A 15,011-nucleotide genomic window follows, 5' to 3' on the forward strand; every position below is an offset into this window, starting at 1 on the left:
CATAAAGGACCATTGTTTGTTCGTTGAGCATATTTGGCTTGTCGGGTTGAAGCAGGAAGCATGTGTGGTTGACGTTGGCAAGTTTTGCAGATATCTGCGGGTAGAAATCGAGGAAGTACCATGTGAAAATACTTTAAATTACAGCGCAGATGATAATAAAAGCAACTATAGTATGTGAGAAGAAGAAAAGAGTCACAGAGTTTCAGTGCAAGACCAACTGGATCAGTAGTGGATTAGTGGCGGAGATTTTCATGGTGAAGGACAGGCACATGGAATACAATTACAAATAAAGGTAAGACCATAAACGGTTTTCAATTTTATAAAAAGTGTGATCAGACTAAGAAAAAAAAAACAATAATCAAAAACTAAATTTTAACTTTAAAATATTTTTTAGTTTTTCTTGTTATCCTTTTGTTGAACAGTCTGTGTTCAAATTGATTAAAGCATCAGAATTAAAAGCTTTTAAAAACAACAAAATATTTCAATTAAGGTCAAAATTTAAATATATGTTCTCTCCACTCTCTCTCGCCACTATAAATGTAATGCTCTTTCTTAGCCAAATATGTGACTATGAAACAAACAGTAGTCAATGTGCATGATTCCAGCTGAATAGTGAATAAGCTACTCTTTTGGGTTCATCTTTCCATCAATCCATTATCCAACCCGCTTTATCCTATCTACAGGGTCACAGGGGTCTGCTGGAGCCAATCCCAGCCAACACAGGGCACAAGGCAGGAAACAAACCCCGGGCAGGGTGCCAGCCCACCGCAAAAGTATTAATATGGTGTTCCTTATAACTTGCTGAGTAAGCATATATTGAAAAATAGACTCATGTATTCATTTGAAGTGAGTACAATCAAGAAGTTAAATATCATACTGTAAAACCTATATATATTAAGCTCTATGGTGTACCTGGTGCTTACTATATTTGTAAATCTGACTCTGAAGGAGTCAGTGCCTCACCAGCTTCAGTACTGGCAGCACAAATATTCAACACAGTCTGCTAGTGCCAGGACCTTGTCTGTGCACATGCATTACAGGCTTTAGTCGAGCGAGTATTTTCACTGTGTGAATATCTGTGTAATGGATGTCTTTGCAACATTAAGAAATCTCTCGAAATGCGTGCTTGTTTAAAGCTTAACAGTAACGTGCTTGCACAGACTGGTTTCTTGGGTTGAAACATTTTACCTTGTTGACTGTACTCATTAGGCCACTCAGTCTGTTTGCTCATTGATAATCAAGTTGTGTTTAAGGCATTATAAACTGTGAGTGTATTTTGTTGACTGAAACATAACTTGCATGGAAATATGTGTAGGCCAGCATTTGTGGTCTTGCAACAGAAAAAAAAAACAAAAATTGTACTAATATTATGTAAAAAGACCAGTCTGGAAAGAAAATCTGCAAGGAATCATGCTACTATTGTCCCGACTGTGATGTTGGATTGTGTATTTTACTGTGCTTCAAGATATGCCACACAAAGAACACATTTTGACAGTATTCACAGTATTAGCATTCTTTTTATTATTCATTACATTATTTGTATTATTATGCTTTCTATACTTCTGACTTGGTACTTTTAGTGTTTTGCACGTTTTACTGTAGAAAGATCAGATTTAATAAATATGTCATTTTTCAACCCAAAAAATGCAATGATTTTTACATGTTTTTTCAAGAAAAAATTTAACACTAAGGAGGTTATTGAATATTTGTTGGTGACAAGACTGATTTCTCTTTTAGGTCATCACTGCCTAAAACATTTGTAAATTACCATATTAACTAGCAAAATAATACATTAAATAGATTTAACTATATTTTTTTAAATATTCTTTTGTGATTGGTCTGTGTTTCGGTGCTTGAAACATGTTGTATATCAATAAGCCTCAATGAACATTTCAAATATAGATGTTGCCCCCATTATCTATCATTTTATTAACATTACAAGAATATCAGACATGAATATGCATTTTGGAAAGAAAGTCTAGAGCACGTACGTCCCCATTCATTAGTTTACAGTCATCTTCAATTTCGTCTGCGCTGTCTTCATCAGATACTTCACCTTCTTCTGCATTCTCATCGATGTTAGGAGGCAGTTTTTTCCCCTTTTTTTGGAAAGAATAGAGAGAAAATAAGATTTAATACATGTAAATGAGATGAGGCCACTTTCGTATTTACTGATCAATTATCAATCATTTATTCTATTTACAAAGGAATGGCAGAATGTCATGTATCAAAGTCAAAGGAAACCCAGAGATTATTAGTGAAATGGATTGGCTATCATCACTCCACTTTATGAGAGATTATTTTAAAAGGTAAGGCACTCAACAGGTAGACTTGAAGAACAGATAACAATTAAAACCACAAGAAAGAGAAAAATAAGAAAGTCTACACAAAGATAAAATCCTAATAACAAAAGTATCCCAAGAGAGAAAGTCAGCAACAAAAGAACATTAATCATTCTCAAGAAATATTAAAGTTCTGTATGTATAAAGGAGCCAATCATAAAATGGGCTTGCATTATTAATAATGGATTATGGCCATCCTCATGAAAGTATTCCACTATCTTTCATTTTACACTTGTATTAAAAAAGTGATTATGGAGGAAGATCACTGTCAAAAATAATGAACGCTTGCGCTTCCGAAAGTTACGATTCCTTCTAAAAATACACTTGCGCTTCTGAAAGTTTGCAGTACAATTCTCACTTGTGAATAAACTGTCAAAAATACATCATTGGACGCACAAGACATTCGCTATCAAGGAAGAAACAATCAATTTTTGTTACTACATATGTGCCACAAAGTTAGAATTTTGGAGTTATTTTTGACAGCGATCATATTTCATACTTAGCTCCCTTTCAGTGGCTCCAAAGGGCAAAACGCAAAAAACAAAATAAAATTGACACAATGAAATTAATTAAGCAATGACAACATGCAATTAACGATAAAAAGTGAGAACATGAAGTTAAATTACTAGTTGTGCGTTTTAAACTTTATATAAAATCTTAGTCGGGCGTCCAGATGTTTGTTAAATGTGTACAGGAGAGCAAAATGTTGTGGAATGTTCCCAACCTACAGATTTCAGCACTCTTGGTCATAGATTTAGGGTTGGGGTGATAGACACTGAATTATAATTTGCTAAATTTGCTAGTCAGTATGACCCATGTAACCGTGTTGTGACAAGAAAAACTCAACTGAAATTTTAAAAAGGCATCCATCTTATCACAAAGTTATTAAAATTAGGGTGGTCCAGTGCCATTTAACCCTTTACAATGGCAACTGAGCATCACAGTGAAACCTATTCATTGGAAATGTCAAGTTTGCCAGCCAATTTGACCCATGAGCTCATTTTGGGCCAGACAAAGCTCAACTAAAACATAAAAAAGGAATCTTGTCTCAGAGCTATGAAAATAAGGGTGGCAAAATGCTGCACAACCCTCTACAGTGCCCATTAAACATCAGAGTACAATGTCTTATTCATTAGATATGACAGTGGGCCAAACTTGTCATTGAGCTGGGCAAAACTGAACTGCCATTTAACAAAGGAAACTGTGTCTTGCAGCAAAACTTTTAAAATTAAGTTGTTCCAATTTGATACAACTCCTTTGTATCTGATCAGGTATAAAATGTGGAAAACTGATTTCTTTATTTCAAATAAAGGGTCCATTTTAGTGACGCATGCTAATATCTTTTTATGCTGCAGAATATTTTGACTGGCTCTTAATGTTAAATAAGTAAATGCTTTGCACAAGTTGTGTAAATAAAAACTGGCTGAAAGCGAATAACTTCAGGCTCATGTGAAATAGTCACTTCTCCCCATATTTCTGTGCCTTTCTGTATGGCGACCTCCCAAAGACTCACAGGTGAAGTAAACAGAGGGTCCAGTGGTGCACCCTCATGATAGATTACTGTCACAGCCAGGGCTGATTGCTCACAGATGTTCACTAAATGCTGCTAGGGAACACTCCAGTTCCCGAGACCTCCGATTAGATCACAAACACGCAATACCAAGGCAGCAAGTGAACCAACAACCAAAGCTTTAGCCTATATATATGGAGTAGGATCATTGTCAAAAATAACTTCATCATTCCACCTTTGTGGGACATGCGTAGTAACAAAAATTGATTGTTTCTTCTTTGATAGAGAATGCCTCGTGCATCCAATGACATATTTTTTACAGTCTGTTCATGCTTGGGAATTGTACTTATAATTTTCAGAAGCAAGTGTAATTTCCAGAAGCGAAAGCATAACTTTCAGAAACAAGCATAACTTTCAGAAGCGAAAGTGTAATTGATACATTAAATGTAAATTTTACTTAAATTATGAGTTATTTTTGACAGTGATCTTACTTCACAAGTGATCTTCTGTTCTTTCTTTCATGTTCTAGTTGTATTCCTATAGTATGTATTTAATTTTAACAAATTACAGTTATCTCTGCTACATCTGTGAGTTGTCACTGAAATTGATTATTTCTGAAATGCCATATTTGTTCTGAACATTCAAATGTTGATATAAAGACTGGAAGACACAGGAAGGTTTAGTCCGCTTTATAAGACTACTAGCAAAATACCTGAGCTTCGCAGTGGCGAAATAATGCCTTAAAATTTTTATTAAGAAGAAAAGTAAACCTTTTTAAACTGAGGGAAAATATACCAATAATTATTTGTTAAGGATCTCTTTGTATGCCACATTGTCAGTTTGGCCCTGTGGTTGTAATATGACCAAGCTTGGCGCTGAGCTTACTCTTGAGCATGCAACGTACAGTTGGCCATGTGAAAAGCAATCTTGCCTCAACTCTCACAGCTTGGATTGCTGCTGTCATAATCGGTTTGAGTTTCATGGTTTGTTTCAATTACAACAGTATTTGCAGGACTTGATGTGTTGAAGTGACATTTGGCATTTGTCAAGCGTTGTAAGCATACAACCGGTTTCATCGATAACTTCACATCCAGCTTTTGAGAGTTTAAACATTCATAAACATCAAAGTGTCCACTACTGAAATCGTCACCTGTGAATTTAAGATGTTTAAGAGGCATTGGCGGTTGTCCAAAGGTGTAAAATATTTGGCCATTTTGGTACACTTGAAAGCGACAACCGAACAATTCAGCGGCAGCTATCAACTCACATTCAGAACCACAGGTGAATGGCTTAAGCATTTCACTCTTATAGTGCTCCTGTGTAGTATAATTATCTCCTGTACTGTCATCAGCCCACACCTTGAACCTGTCCCAGTCATTCAATACATAAGACACAATGTTCCTCCGGATATCAAGAGTGAGCCTGATATGGCCGTGCAATATGTAACACAGAGAATGGAAAAGGCAGGCGCCATCTCCGGGCATGGAAACCACTCGGTAAGTGACACATCTTTGATCGATGATGATCACCTCGATAGACATGTTAATGGGGGCACGGTTGGAGCAATAAAGGAAATGGGTACCTGAACAATGTAAACTAAGTCTAAAATACCTATACAATAACTATAATCGTAATAAACGAACAATAAAACAGCGGAGAAGCCGTGGATTAAATAAAAAGGCTACAGTTATCAGCAGGGAGATGTGAATACCATGGCGAAGCAAGGAAGGGAATGAAGAGACCGGAGCGACAGATGGCCTTATATAGGCAGGCAGCCAACAATGTGGGAGGCATGGGGATGAGGGACCCAACGCCGCCTCACACGGCAACCGAGCTGCAGGCAATGTACGTATATATGTACGTAAGTAGGATTCAGTTAGCGTTGGAAACCCGCGTATCAAATTTCTTGAAGATGGGCCCATAGGTAACAAAGGCCGTTGGAAAGTTCAATATGTCGGCCGACAGTGGCGTCATACCACCGAAATAAGTACGTACATCAGTTTCGGTTAGCGCAGGGAAGCCGCCTACCAAATTTTGTGAAGATGGGGCCATAAATAAGAAGGTTTAACATGGCGGATGTTGCTGACCGTTATGACCGTTACGCGTAGAACTTTGAAATGAAACCTGCTTAACTTTTGTAAGTAAGCTGTAAGGAATAAGCCTGCCAAATTTCAGCCTTCTACCTACACGGGAAGTTGGAGAATTAGTGATGAGTGAGTCAGTGAGGGCAACAAAGACCGTTGGAAAGTTCAATATGGCGGCCGACATTGGCGTCATACCACCAAAATAAGTACGTACATCGGTTTCGGTTAGCGCAGGGAAGCCAGCTACCAAATTTCAAGAAGATGGGGCCATAAATAAGAAAGTTTAACATGGCGGACGTTGTCGACCGTTACACGTAGAATTTCAAAATGAAACCTGCTTAACTTTTGTAAGTAAGCTGTAAGGAATGAGCCTGCCAAATGTCAGCCTTCTACCTACACGGGAAGTTGGAGAATTAGTGATGAGTGAGTGAGTCAGTCAGTCAGTGAGGGCTTTGCCTTTTATTAGTATAGAAGAGAATTGTAGAAAGTGGTGGTATAACCTAAATAATGATACAGTATTGGCATGATGTTTTAAAAATGAATTTCCTTACTACAGATTCCTAAATGGTCATTTAATTTTCACTTTGCTTAATCTTACAGGGATGCACATGAAACTATAAATATATATATATATTTGCATTAGCTACTTACATTTACATGTTTTCATATTATAAACAGAGAGCAGCTGATACTATTTAGATTACTAACTATGAAGTCTTTACTTCACATGTAATGAAATATTTTTTAAAAATGTACAGTCAAGGACTATCAAAGACAAACTGGCTTCAAGTATTTATTGAAATCATATTTATATAGACATTTTTTGCAGTATTATTTATGTTATGTGGCTTGATTTTGATTTCGTTCTGAGCCATCTTAAATTTCTTGTTAAACATCTTTTACTCAAACACATAATTTATTTTTACATAAACTGGCCAAAAAACAAGTTACTTTCACCATTGTTACATACCTTTCTATGGTTGATAACCATGCTCTGAAGAAAGTCATATAAATATAAAATGAATGACAATTTGCAGTTATACATTTATAAGGTTTTAGAAATCCCACAAAATCCTATCAGTCATAGCAGATGGCACACCACCAGATACTTTACCTTTACTAGTATTTTCCCTCTCAGGTGTTCCGGAGGTGGAAGCTGACCAGATTCATCCATGTTGACAGATGAGAGGTCCAATTTGTCTCCTAGCACATCTATCAGATACTGAGCCATCTTCTTTTGTTGAGGAACGCTACAGTGGTTTTCAAGTGATATTATCACAGGGTAACTATGCAGGGAAGTCAAAAAGGAGTGTGATCAGTTATAATGACAATAAGAAAAAACAAAGCAAAAACACTTAGCTGTAACCATGTCATTTGTTTGCACAGTGGAACTGGGAAAGGAGCATGTGTAGCACTGTTTAGTCACTCCAGACAAATTAGACAAGGTGATCACAGTTTTATCTACAATACACACTTATTTATTTATCTACCATTAAAATAACTATAACTACATAGAACAGTTTATCAAATAATATAGAAAGCAGCATCCTGTTAATGACATGAAAATTTCTCAGACAACTGTGAGTAAGAATGGTTGAGATGCGTATTTAACCAAGCCTGTTTCTTGATTCCCTAAGAGTTCAGATTGGATTAATTTTATCAAACACCTTCAGGCTTTCTGATAAGCATCAAATATGCTAAGGAATTGCTTTTAGATCTGAAACATTAAAGTCAATTTCTCATAAATAATTACTTTTGAAACTTTAAATTACTCAGCAAGGTGATAGCAATCACAACTCTCTTATCAGTTTTTTAAGCGACCACCTGAGAAGTCTTTGATACACTTTATGCCATATTTATGCTAGATTCAAAGTGTCCACATGAATTAATCTTAAAAGAAGTCCTAAATTTAGAACTAGAAAATTTACTAAACATTCTTTCTACAACATTCTATTCTCATCTCAAGGCTTCCACATAATTATTTTTGCCATTTATATTTTTGGGAAACTTGTTGCAAGGTTTACAAACTACTTTGCCTGTCAGTACTTTCTTCAGGTTTCGTGCCTCTAATTCCCACTACTACCCAGCTTACTAAAATAGCAGTTTAAAGGACACTCAAAAGCAGGCCATTCAAAAGAGTGGTTTCCTTACAAATTGCAAGAATTTATTAATTTTGCTTGTGTCATTCTTTCCATGCTTTATGCTTAACTAGCCCAGCTTTGCTCAGACAATTTCATAAGACGATGAGTGTCAGTTACATTGTCATCTGCTTTATAAGCACTATAACTGAACAATATAACATCAATAACTGAATGCTTTTCTGTATACAATATGCCAAGGGCTAATATTATTGGCAGGCAGTGTGTTGTAGTGGACTTTGAAGTCATTTCACCTGCCTGTGCTGTGAATGGAAAAATAAATGTACCAATTGTACCTCAGAAGTTGTAAGTTGCCTTGGATAAAGACACCACTCTAATATTAAGAAATAATAATAATAATAATATTATTAGATCACTGAAGCAGCTTACTTTTGAACATGCCATACACAATGGATCATGAGAAAAACATAGCTCCAGTAGATCAATTCCGGCCCTTTTCTGTTTTTTCCTAGTGACTGGGCTTTTGTTGATGGTCACTGCAGGAAAGACTATTCTTTTGAATTGAAATGGGTAAACAGTTGTCACACACGTGTGCATGGGAGGCAGCGAAAAGGACCAAAAGAAGGTAATTCCATGCCAGGCCAGGGTGTGGCAGGGTGTAGTAACCCTTTCTCTTTTATCCCTGCAGACCAAATACAGGAAATTCTGCCTGGAACCTCCGACATCACTTCCGATTCCAGGCCCGATGATGTCATTTCCAGTTCTGGACCCGATGACATCACTTCCTCTGCCTTACCTTAAAACCCAGCCAACTTCCTTCTGTGAATCAGTTTTGTTGTGGACTCAAACTGCACAATACTTTACCTTCAATTGGCACTTGTTGCAGCCTTTATTTAAGTATATGGGTGGCTGCCCCAAACATTGTTTTGACATGTCAAGATGTATCATTTCACAAGTAGGAATAGTGTGAAACCTGAGCATATATTATTATCATTATTAGATGTTCATGATATTCATTTGTTATACTATTCTCTCAAGTGCAATATTTCTTTTCATGGTTTTCATTAATAGTATGCACTCCCCTTTAAAGTCTACAGATGTGAATATACATTGTCACGATTGGGCTTTTGAGCTGCACTAAAAGACACCCAGGAGAGAACTAGGAAAAGAGACTTTTATTCTGGCATGTGAAGGAACAGCATTGGAGATTTATTCAGCACTGGAACTTTACTCAAGCACATAGCAAACTTGAAAACCTCTTAGCACTTACTAACCATTGAGCTTTGCCAAACTTTCTCTTTCCATTTTACAACACAATCACATGTCTTTTTTTCTGTCTAGGGACAGTTCATCTACCGTACTGGTTACTTGTGCTATTCACATGGCCCATCAATCATATTTGTTGCATCTTTCATCTGCATAAAGCTCACTCTAAGTGCAGATGAGAACATGTGAGTTAACATTTTATTAATAAATACAAAAAAATATATTTTTTCCAAAACCTCATCAAATTAAAAACCAAATGTCTAAAGGCAATTTTGAAATTTTGGAGTATTTAGTTTTTTTTTACTGGTGGGGGGTTGTTACCCTGTGGACTATATAGGGCACTCAAGCTTCGCCCCCCCAAACCCAAATATCGACCAAAAAAAGAACATAAATGACAAAAGAAAATGGTTTTATTACCCAGAGCAGGTGGACATTTAAAACAGAGCCCCATAAATACATTGGGACTTAAGAATAACAAAAACCTAAGCCTAATTTCCTTAACTAGCCACTTAATAATGGCTTCTTCCCATCTCTAAAGCCCCCTGTATACTGACTGCAGGGGTCATTTATGCTCGGGTCAGGAAATCCATCTAATAAGCCCTTAGGTTATCCAGCCAATGCTCAAATGTTTGCAGGTACCCCTGAGAAGAACCCCACCACACCCCAGCTGCACTAGCATCCCCAGCAGACTTCTCCCACCACAGAGTATAACTAAGGGGGGCCAGTATGTCTGAATGCCCCAATACTCCTGTGATTTAACCCCCAGTGCACTCTAGTGTACTGGGGTACTTTAACATGGGTAATAAATTTGTTGTTCCCCATCCCACTTTCACAACCACTCAATACTGATATATCGGAATATCTTTTCTTATTGGATTACTACTGACCTAACATCCTGCCAAATTTCAGATTTTTAACTAAACTGGAAATAGTATTTTTTGATGAGTGAGTATTTATGTATACACACACAATACTGTAGATGTGGGTCCAGTACTGTGCCGTTAACATGTAGTTTTGATGATCTGTAATATTAAGTAATTGAATATACAAATTTGCCCAGTTTTGACTGTTGCTGAAATTATACAGGATATGGATCTATTTAATTTTGAAAGCACTAAGACATCAAATACATGGCACTATAAAAACTTAAAGCATTTACTGGCCCTTTTGTGTAATAATGGATAGAATACCACTATTTAATAATCTTTACTAAAATTCCTGGTTGCTATGGCAGTTTGGCACATCACTGAATAAAAGTACTAACAAGTCATGTCACTTTAATTAGTTGGAGGACCACTAATCCACCTGCTATTTTACAATTGTAAAAAGATGTCACAGGAGAATGGTGAAAATATTATAAGGAAACAGATGAACCACAACTAGAAAAATCTTATATGAATTCAACACTGTTGCTGCATGCTATCTCAGAGTGTAACACTTTTCAAACTTTGTTTCAGATGGGGTAAAACAGCTAAACACTATGTTAGATGCTATTGTTTGCTGAAAAAGATGGCTACCTCCAATTGAGACTACATCATCAAAACTTGACCTTTCAGAAATGGAATTAAGTTGTTTGGTCAGAAAAATCCAAGTTGCTTTTAAACCAAGCAGTTGAAAGAATCAGAATTTGGCACAGCAATAGAAGACATCTTGTTTGGTATCAATAGTACAGGCTGGCGGTGGCAGTGTGATGATGTACAGTATAATTTTTCTGCCACAGATTGGGCCACTGATAGCCACTGAAGAAAAAATACCTGCATGATAGATGGTTTGGACTAGCAATTTGTCATACTACTAATTCACCTGCTACGTTACAATGGAAAAATGTGGATTGATATAACAAAAAATTACATTTATGTAACAAGGTACAACAGAGAAATGTCAAGAGTATATGACAACCGTTTACTGACACTGTGCTCAACATGCATTTCTTAAAATAATCAATGACCAGCTAACCATACAGTATATTGTTCAAAGAAAACTTTTGTTTCTTCAGAACTTTATTTACTAATACATGTCTAGCAGACAGCAATATCAGCTTCAGTTAAGACTAAATCTTGGCCTCTTAGCTTGTTCCAAAGTAGCCTATATACAGTTAGAATTGCCCCAGGCACTGTTTTAAGTCGGGATTATCTTGCCCATGACTTATATGCCTACCTTGAAAATCATCACATCTTCTGCACTAAACTGGCCCTCCTTTACCAAAACCGAAAATATTTTAAGGAAACAATTGATTCATCTCTTTTGCAACATTTACCTATAGGATGCTCACAAGGTACAGTGATTGGTTCTGTACTTAGGAGAACAACCTGAGAGATCACAGTTGCATAGCAATGAAGATTGCAGGACTTATGTGTCTAGAAAGCAATTTTAGATAATGCATTATTACTTTTAAGGCTGTTCACTGTCTGTTTTTTTTTTATTGTGCGTTTTCTACATGAGACATTGGAAAGGTCAGTAGGGGCTAAACTATGGAAATCCTTCCTCAAGATAATTTAGTTTATAGGCAACGAATGTGATAAAGCCAGGGGAGATTCTCTTGGTATAAAATGCTTACTACTTTGGCCTTTTGTGCAGCAACATGATCCATGGTATGAATATGGGGGTGGGTTTTGCAGGACATAAAAATGATATGATATGAAGGAAAAAAACAACACCACGGAGGTCAGTTATTTGTAGAGCATCCAAATAGGCATTGTAAGTAAACAGGTTAAAATGAACACTGCATGTAATAATGTAAACACTTAACAATATAGAATATGGTACACACAGTACATTGCATGCATACATGTCTGAAATGATGAATTGTACTAATTAGGGCCTTACAGAAATGAGGGAATTGCTAAACTTAAAAATTTACAAGAAAGAATAGTAACTGTGTGCTATTAAAATTAAACATGTCTTAATTGTTTATCAAGAAAATGTTAAAGGGTACAATATAGAATTTAAGTGCTGTTCCAAACTACCAGTACTGTATATAGTATAATGTTTAAGGCGATAAGTACAGTATATGTAATGCAACAATCTATGAATCATCAGACAAGCAACGCTGGCCTTTTGCCTCTGTTTAAACCTCATCTCACTATATGAAATTCTCTAGAGTCCCATTAGGAGAACACTCTATAGCTACTGCTTTAACTATCTGTATTTTGGGCAAACATATCAAGTATTTTTAACACCATAATTTTCAGAAAGTGAATAGAGTATGTATGTCATGTTCATATTCAGTGTTATTTGTTAAGCATACAGTAGTCCTACAGCTACAAACATTTAAATGGTACAATCATTTAAGCAGAAATATTTTCCTTGTCAAAAACAGTTTTAATTATGATCCTCAACAGATACAATTTTATTTTATTTTGATGGAAAATTAAATATTTGACATACAGGTCTAAATATTTGCTACTCTATTCATCAGTCAGTGCTTTAATGATTGTACTGGCCACTGGCGTTACTTGGGATAGTGAAGCAATGTGCTTCTGCAGTTCATAAGAAGCACTGTAAAACTGCAGGATCACAGAAGAGCTTTTTGGACCACTTCAAATAGCAATTCTAATGGCTCTAACACTAAAGATAATTTGGATATTAATTAAGTGTGACCTCACTGTAAATTATTATTGCATCTGTCAAACGTCACTGTGAATAAAATTCAATACTAATCAAATTGTACTTCAGTGGTTTATGCTGTGAATTTTTTTCTTTCTATAGAAACTGCCCTTTTTTGCTTCAAAGAATGGTTTCTTAATTTACTATCTGTAACATTTGCACTTTGACACTAAATGCAGACATTCACTGAATCACTTGTTTCAAACATTGATTAGTAAGAAAAAATGTTTAGGTGTATGCCTTCTTTTTGAATTATAAATCCCCTGGACTGATCTAAGTACAACAAAGTCAAAGATCATGTTGAATGGAAAATGGGAAAATATTTTTTTTCAAAAGAAGATATATTGGACACAGATGAACAACTGGAAAACCTGCAAAATGTGAGATGACATGTCCTGTTTTCATGATTTTATGTTGCAGTTATAAGCTCCAGACCTAGAAGGTTTTTTTTACCAGTAAATTCAGTATTAGTGTACAACTTTTAGAGATATGGTTTTTCTATGGAAAACTAAAAATAAGTTTTTTTTTGTTTTTTTTTATTGATTTAGAAGTATTTCAGTCAAATCCTTTAAGAAATAAATGCAGCTAATAAAAATATAATTACATGTGGTATACTTTTGTATCAGCTGAAACAACTTATATTAAATGGCATTTTAAGGAAGCCATAAGCTACTATTAAATATTGATATCAATATTATTAGGATGAAGAAGTGTTTGGCAACAACAAAGATACTTTCATCGCATATGCCATGTGTCACAATAAAAAGGCTAATAATTATCTGACTAAATGACAACTCTAAGTTGTTCTGTTGAAGGAGAACAACTTTGGTAGGAGGCCAAGAAAAATGCCTACTATTAAAGTAAAATCCATTTGCTATACAGTAATTCACCTCAATAGATAAACTTACACAGCGACCAAGTGCAAGTGGCAACGATTCTCAACAGTACTTCATGATGTATTTTGCAGCAGTTAAGCCTTTACTGGCAAGTGCTGAATGAAAGTACGGTAATGTCTATTGTAGATGTACAGGAGGATAGGTGGAGAAGATTTCCTTACTGCCCGGGATGCCTTATAATTCTCGTCCTGGCTGGGATGCTACAGGAAAGAATGGACTAATAAGAGCGGGAAGCCAGGAGCAGTTCATCTCCCAAATTAATAGGGTTCCTTACAAGTAGCAGCAGTTTGGACACCCACAGGGCTACATGGGAATTGGAGCCTGGAAGTGCAGTCCCATATTGGTCCTTGGGGGATGATAGAGGGTGCTGCCCCGGGAGGATCACCCTGGTTTTCTTATAACCTGGAAGTGCTTCCAACAAGCCACAATGTGTACTCCTGAGTCCAAATTAAAAGAAGCCCATAGCCATACCTCTGTGAATCAGATTCAGGTGGAATAGGGCAAAACTCACTGGAGGAGGGGAGAGAAAAAAATATAGAGACAGAAACAGAGAAAGAGGGACTACTTAAAATCTGTAGGTTGGCTATATTGATTGCATCACTGGAGCTGTGCTGAGTAAAAATCCTCATATTTGAAACCGGAGTTGTGTGGGGTCTAGTGTGTCTGAGGTTTGTGGGCTCAGTGGCACCCCCTACTATTCACACTATATGTGACATAAATAAAATACATTAAAGGTTTATATGTTTTATAAGCAGGTGCTACAGTAAATCTTGATAGATTAACAGATGGTTCTGTTTGTCAAAGTGCCTTCCTGCAAGAAAATGACTGACCTAAGCAAATCATTAATCATATTAGTAACTGTAACATGAAACAGGATAATCTGGATTACAGAAACAGTTTAAATGATTCAAAAACATCACTGAATGTTCAAGTTAAGATTTAAATTTTTTTATGTCAAAAATATGCAAAACAACAACAACAACACATAACTGAATTATAAAAAAAGCTTTGAAGTTTTAAGGCAGTACAAATTATTGTGATTAAATTAACATGACCTTTACGATTCTTCTGTGTCAGAATTTGCAGCCACTGAACATTTTCAAGTTTTGGGTAAAATCAACAATGTATTTTGGATTAGAATTCTTTAATCCATTAGCTACTTTTTTGTTTTTCTCCCTTATTTTATTAAAAGGGCTATTTAATTAAGA

The 15,011-nt window shown here is 36.0% G+C and overlaps 1 protein-coding gene across 9 annotated transcripts in view; it reads right to left on the reverse strand.

Annotated features, from left to right (window-relative positions):
* Positions 1-15,011, reverse strand: part of plch2a (phospholipase C, eta 2a) — a 537,474-nt gene that overhangs the window by 100,170 nt on the left and 422,293 nt on the right. For 7 of the 9 annotated variants that reach the window (XM_039756057.1, XM_039756056.1, XM_039756058.1 and 4 more), the window contains 3 exons: positions 7,051-7,222; positions 1,992-2,099; positions 2-94 (listed from right to left, as the gene is read on the reverse strand). In XM_039756057.1, coding sequence (XP_039611991.1) covers positions 2-94; positions 1,992-2,099; positions 7,051-7,222 — 373 coding nt within the window. The remainder of the gene's footprint in view (position 1; positions 95-1,991; positions 2,100-7,050; positions 7,223-15,011) is intronic. The other 2 variants (XM_039756060.1, XM_039756061.1) reach the window with 1 other exon arrangement.

This window comes from Polypterus senegalus, chromosome 6, assembly GCF_016835505.1.
Source record: "Polypterus senegalus isolate Bchr_013 chromosome 6, ASM1683550v1, whole genome shotgun sequence".
Taxonomy (NCBI): Eukaryota; Metazoa; Chordata; class Cladistia; order Polypteriformes; family Polypteridae; genus Polypterus; species Polypterus senegalus.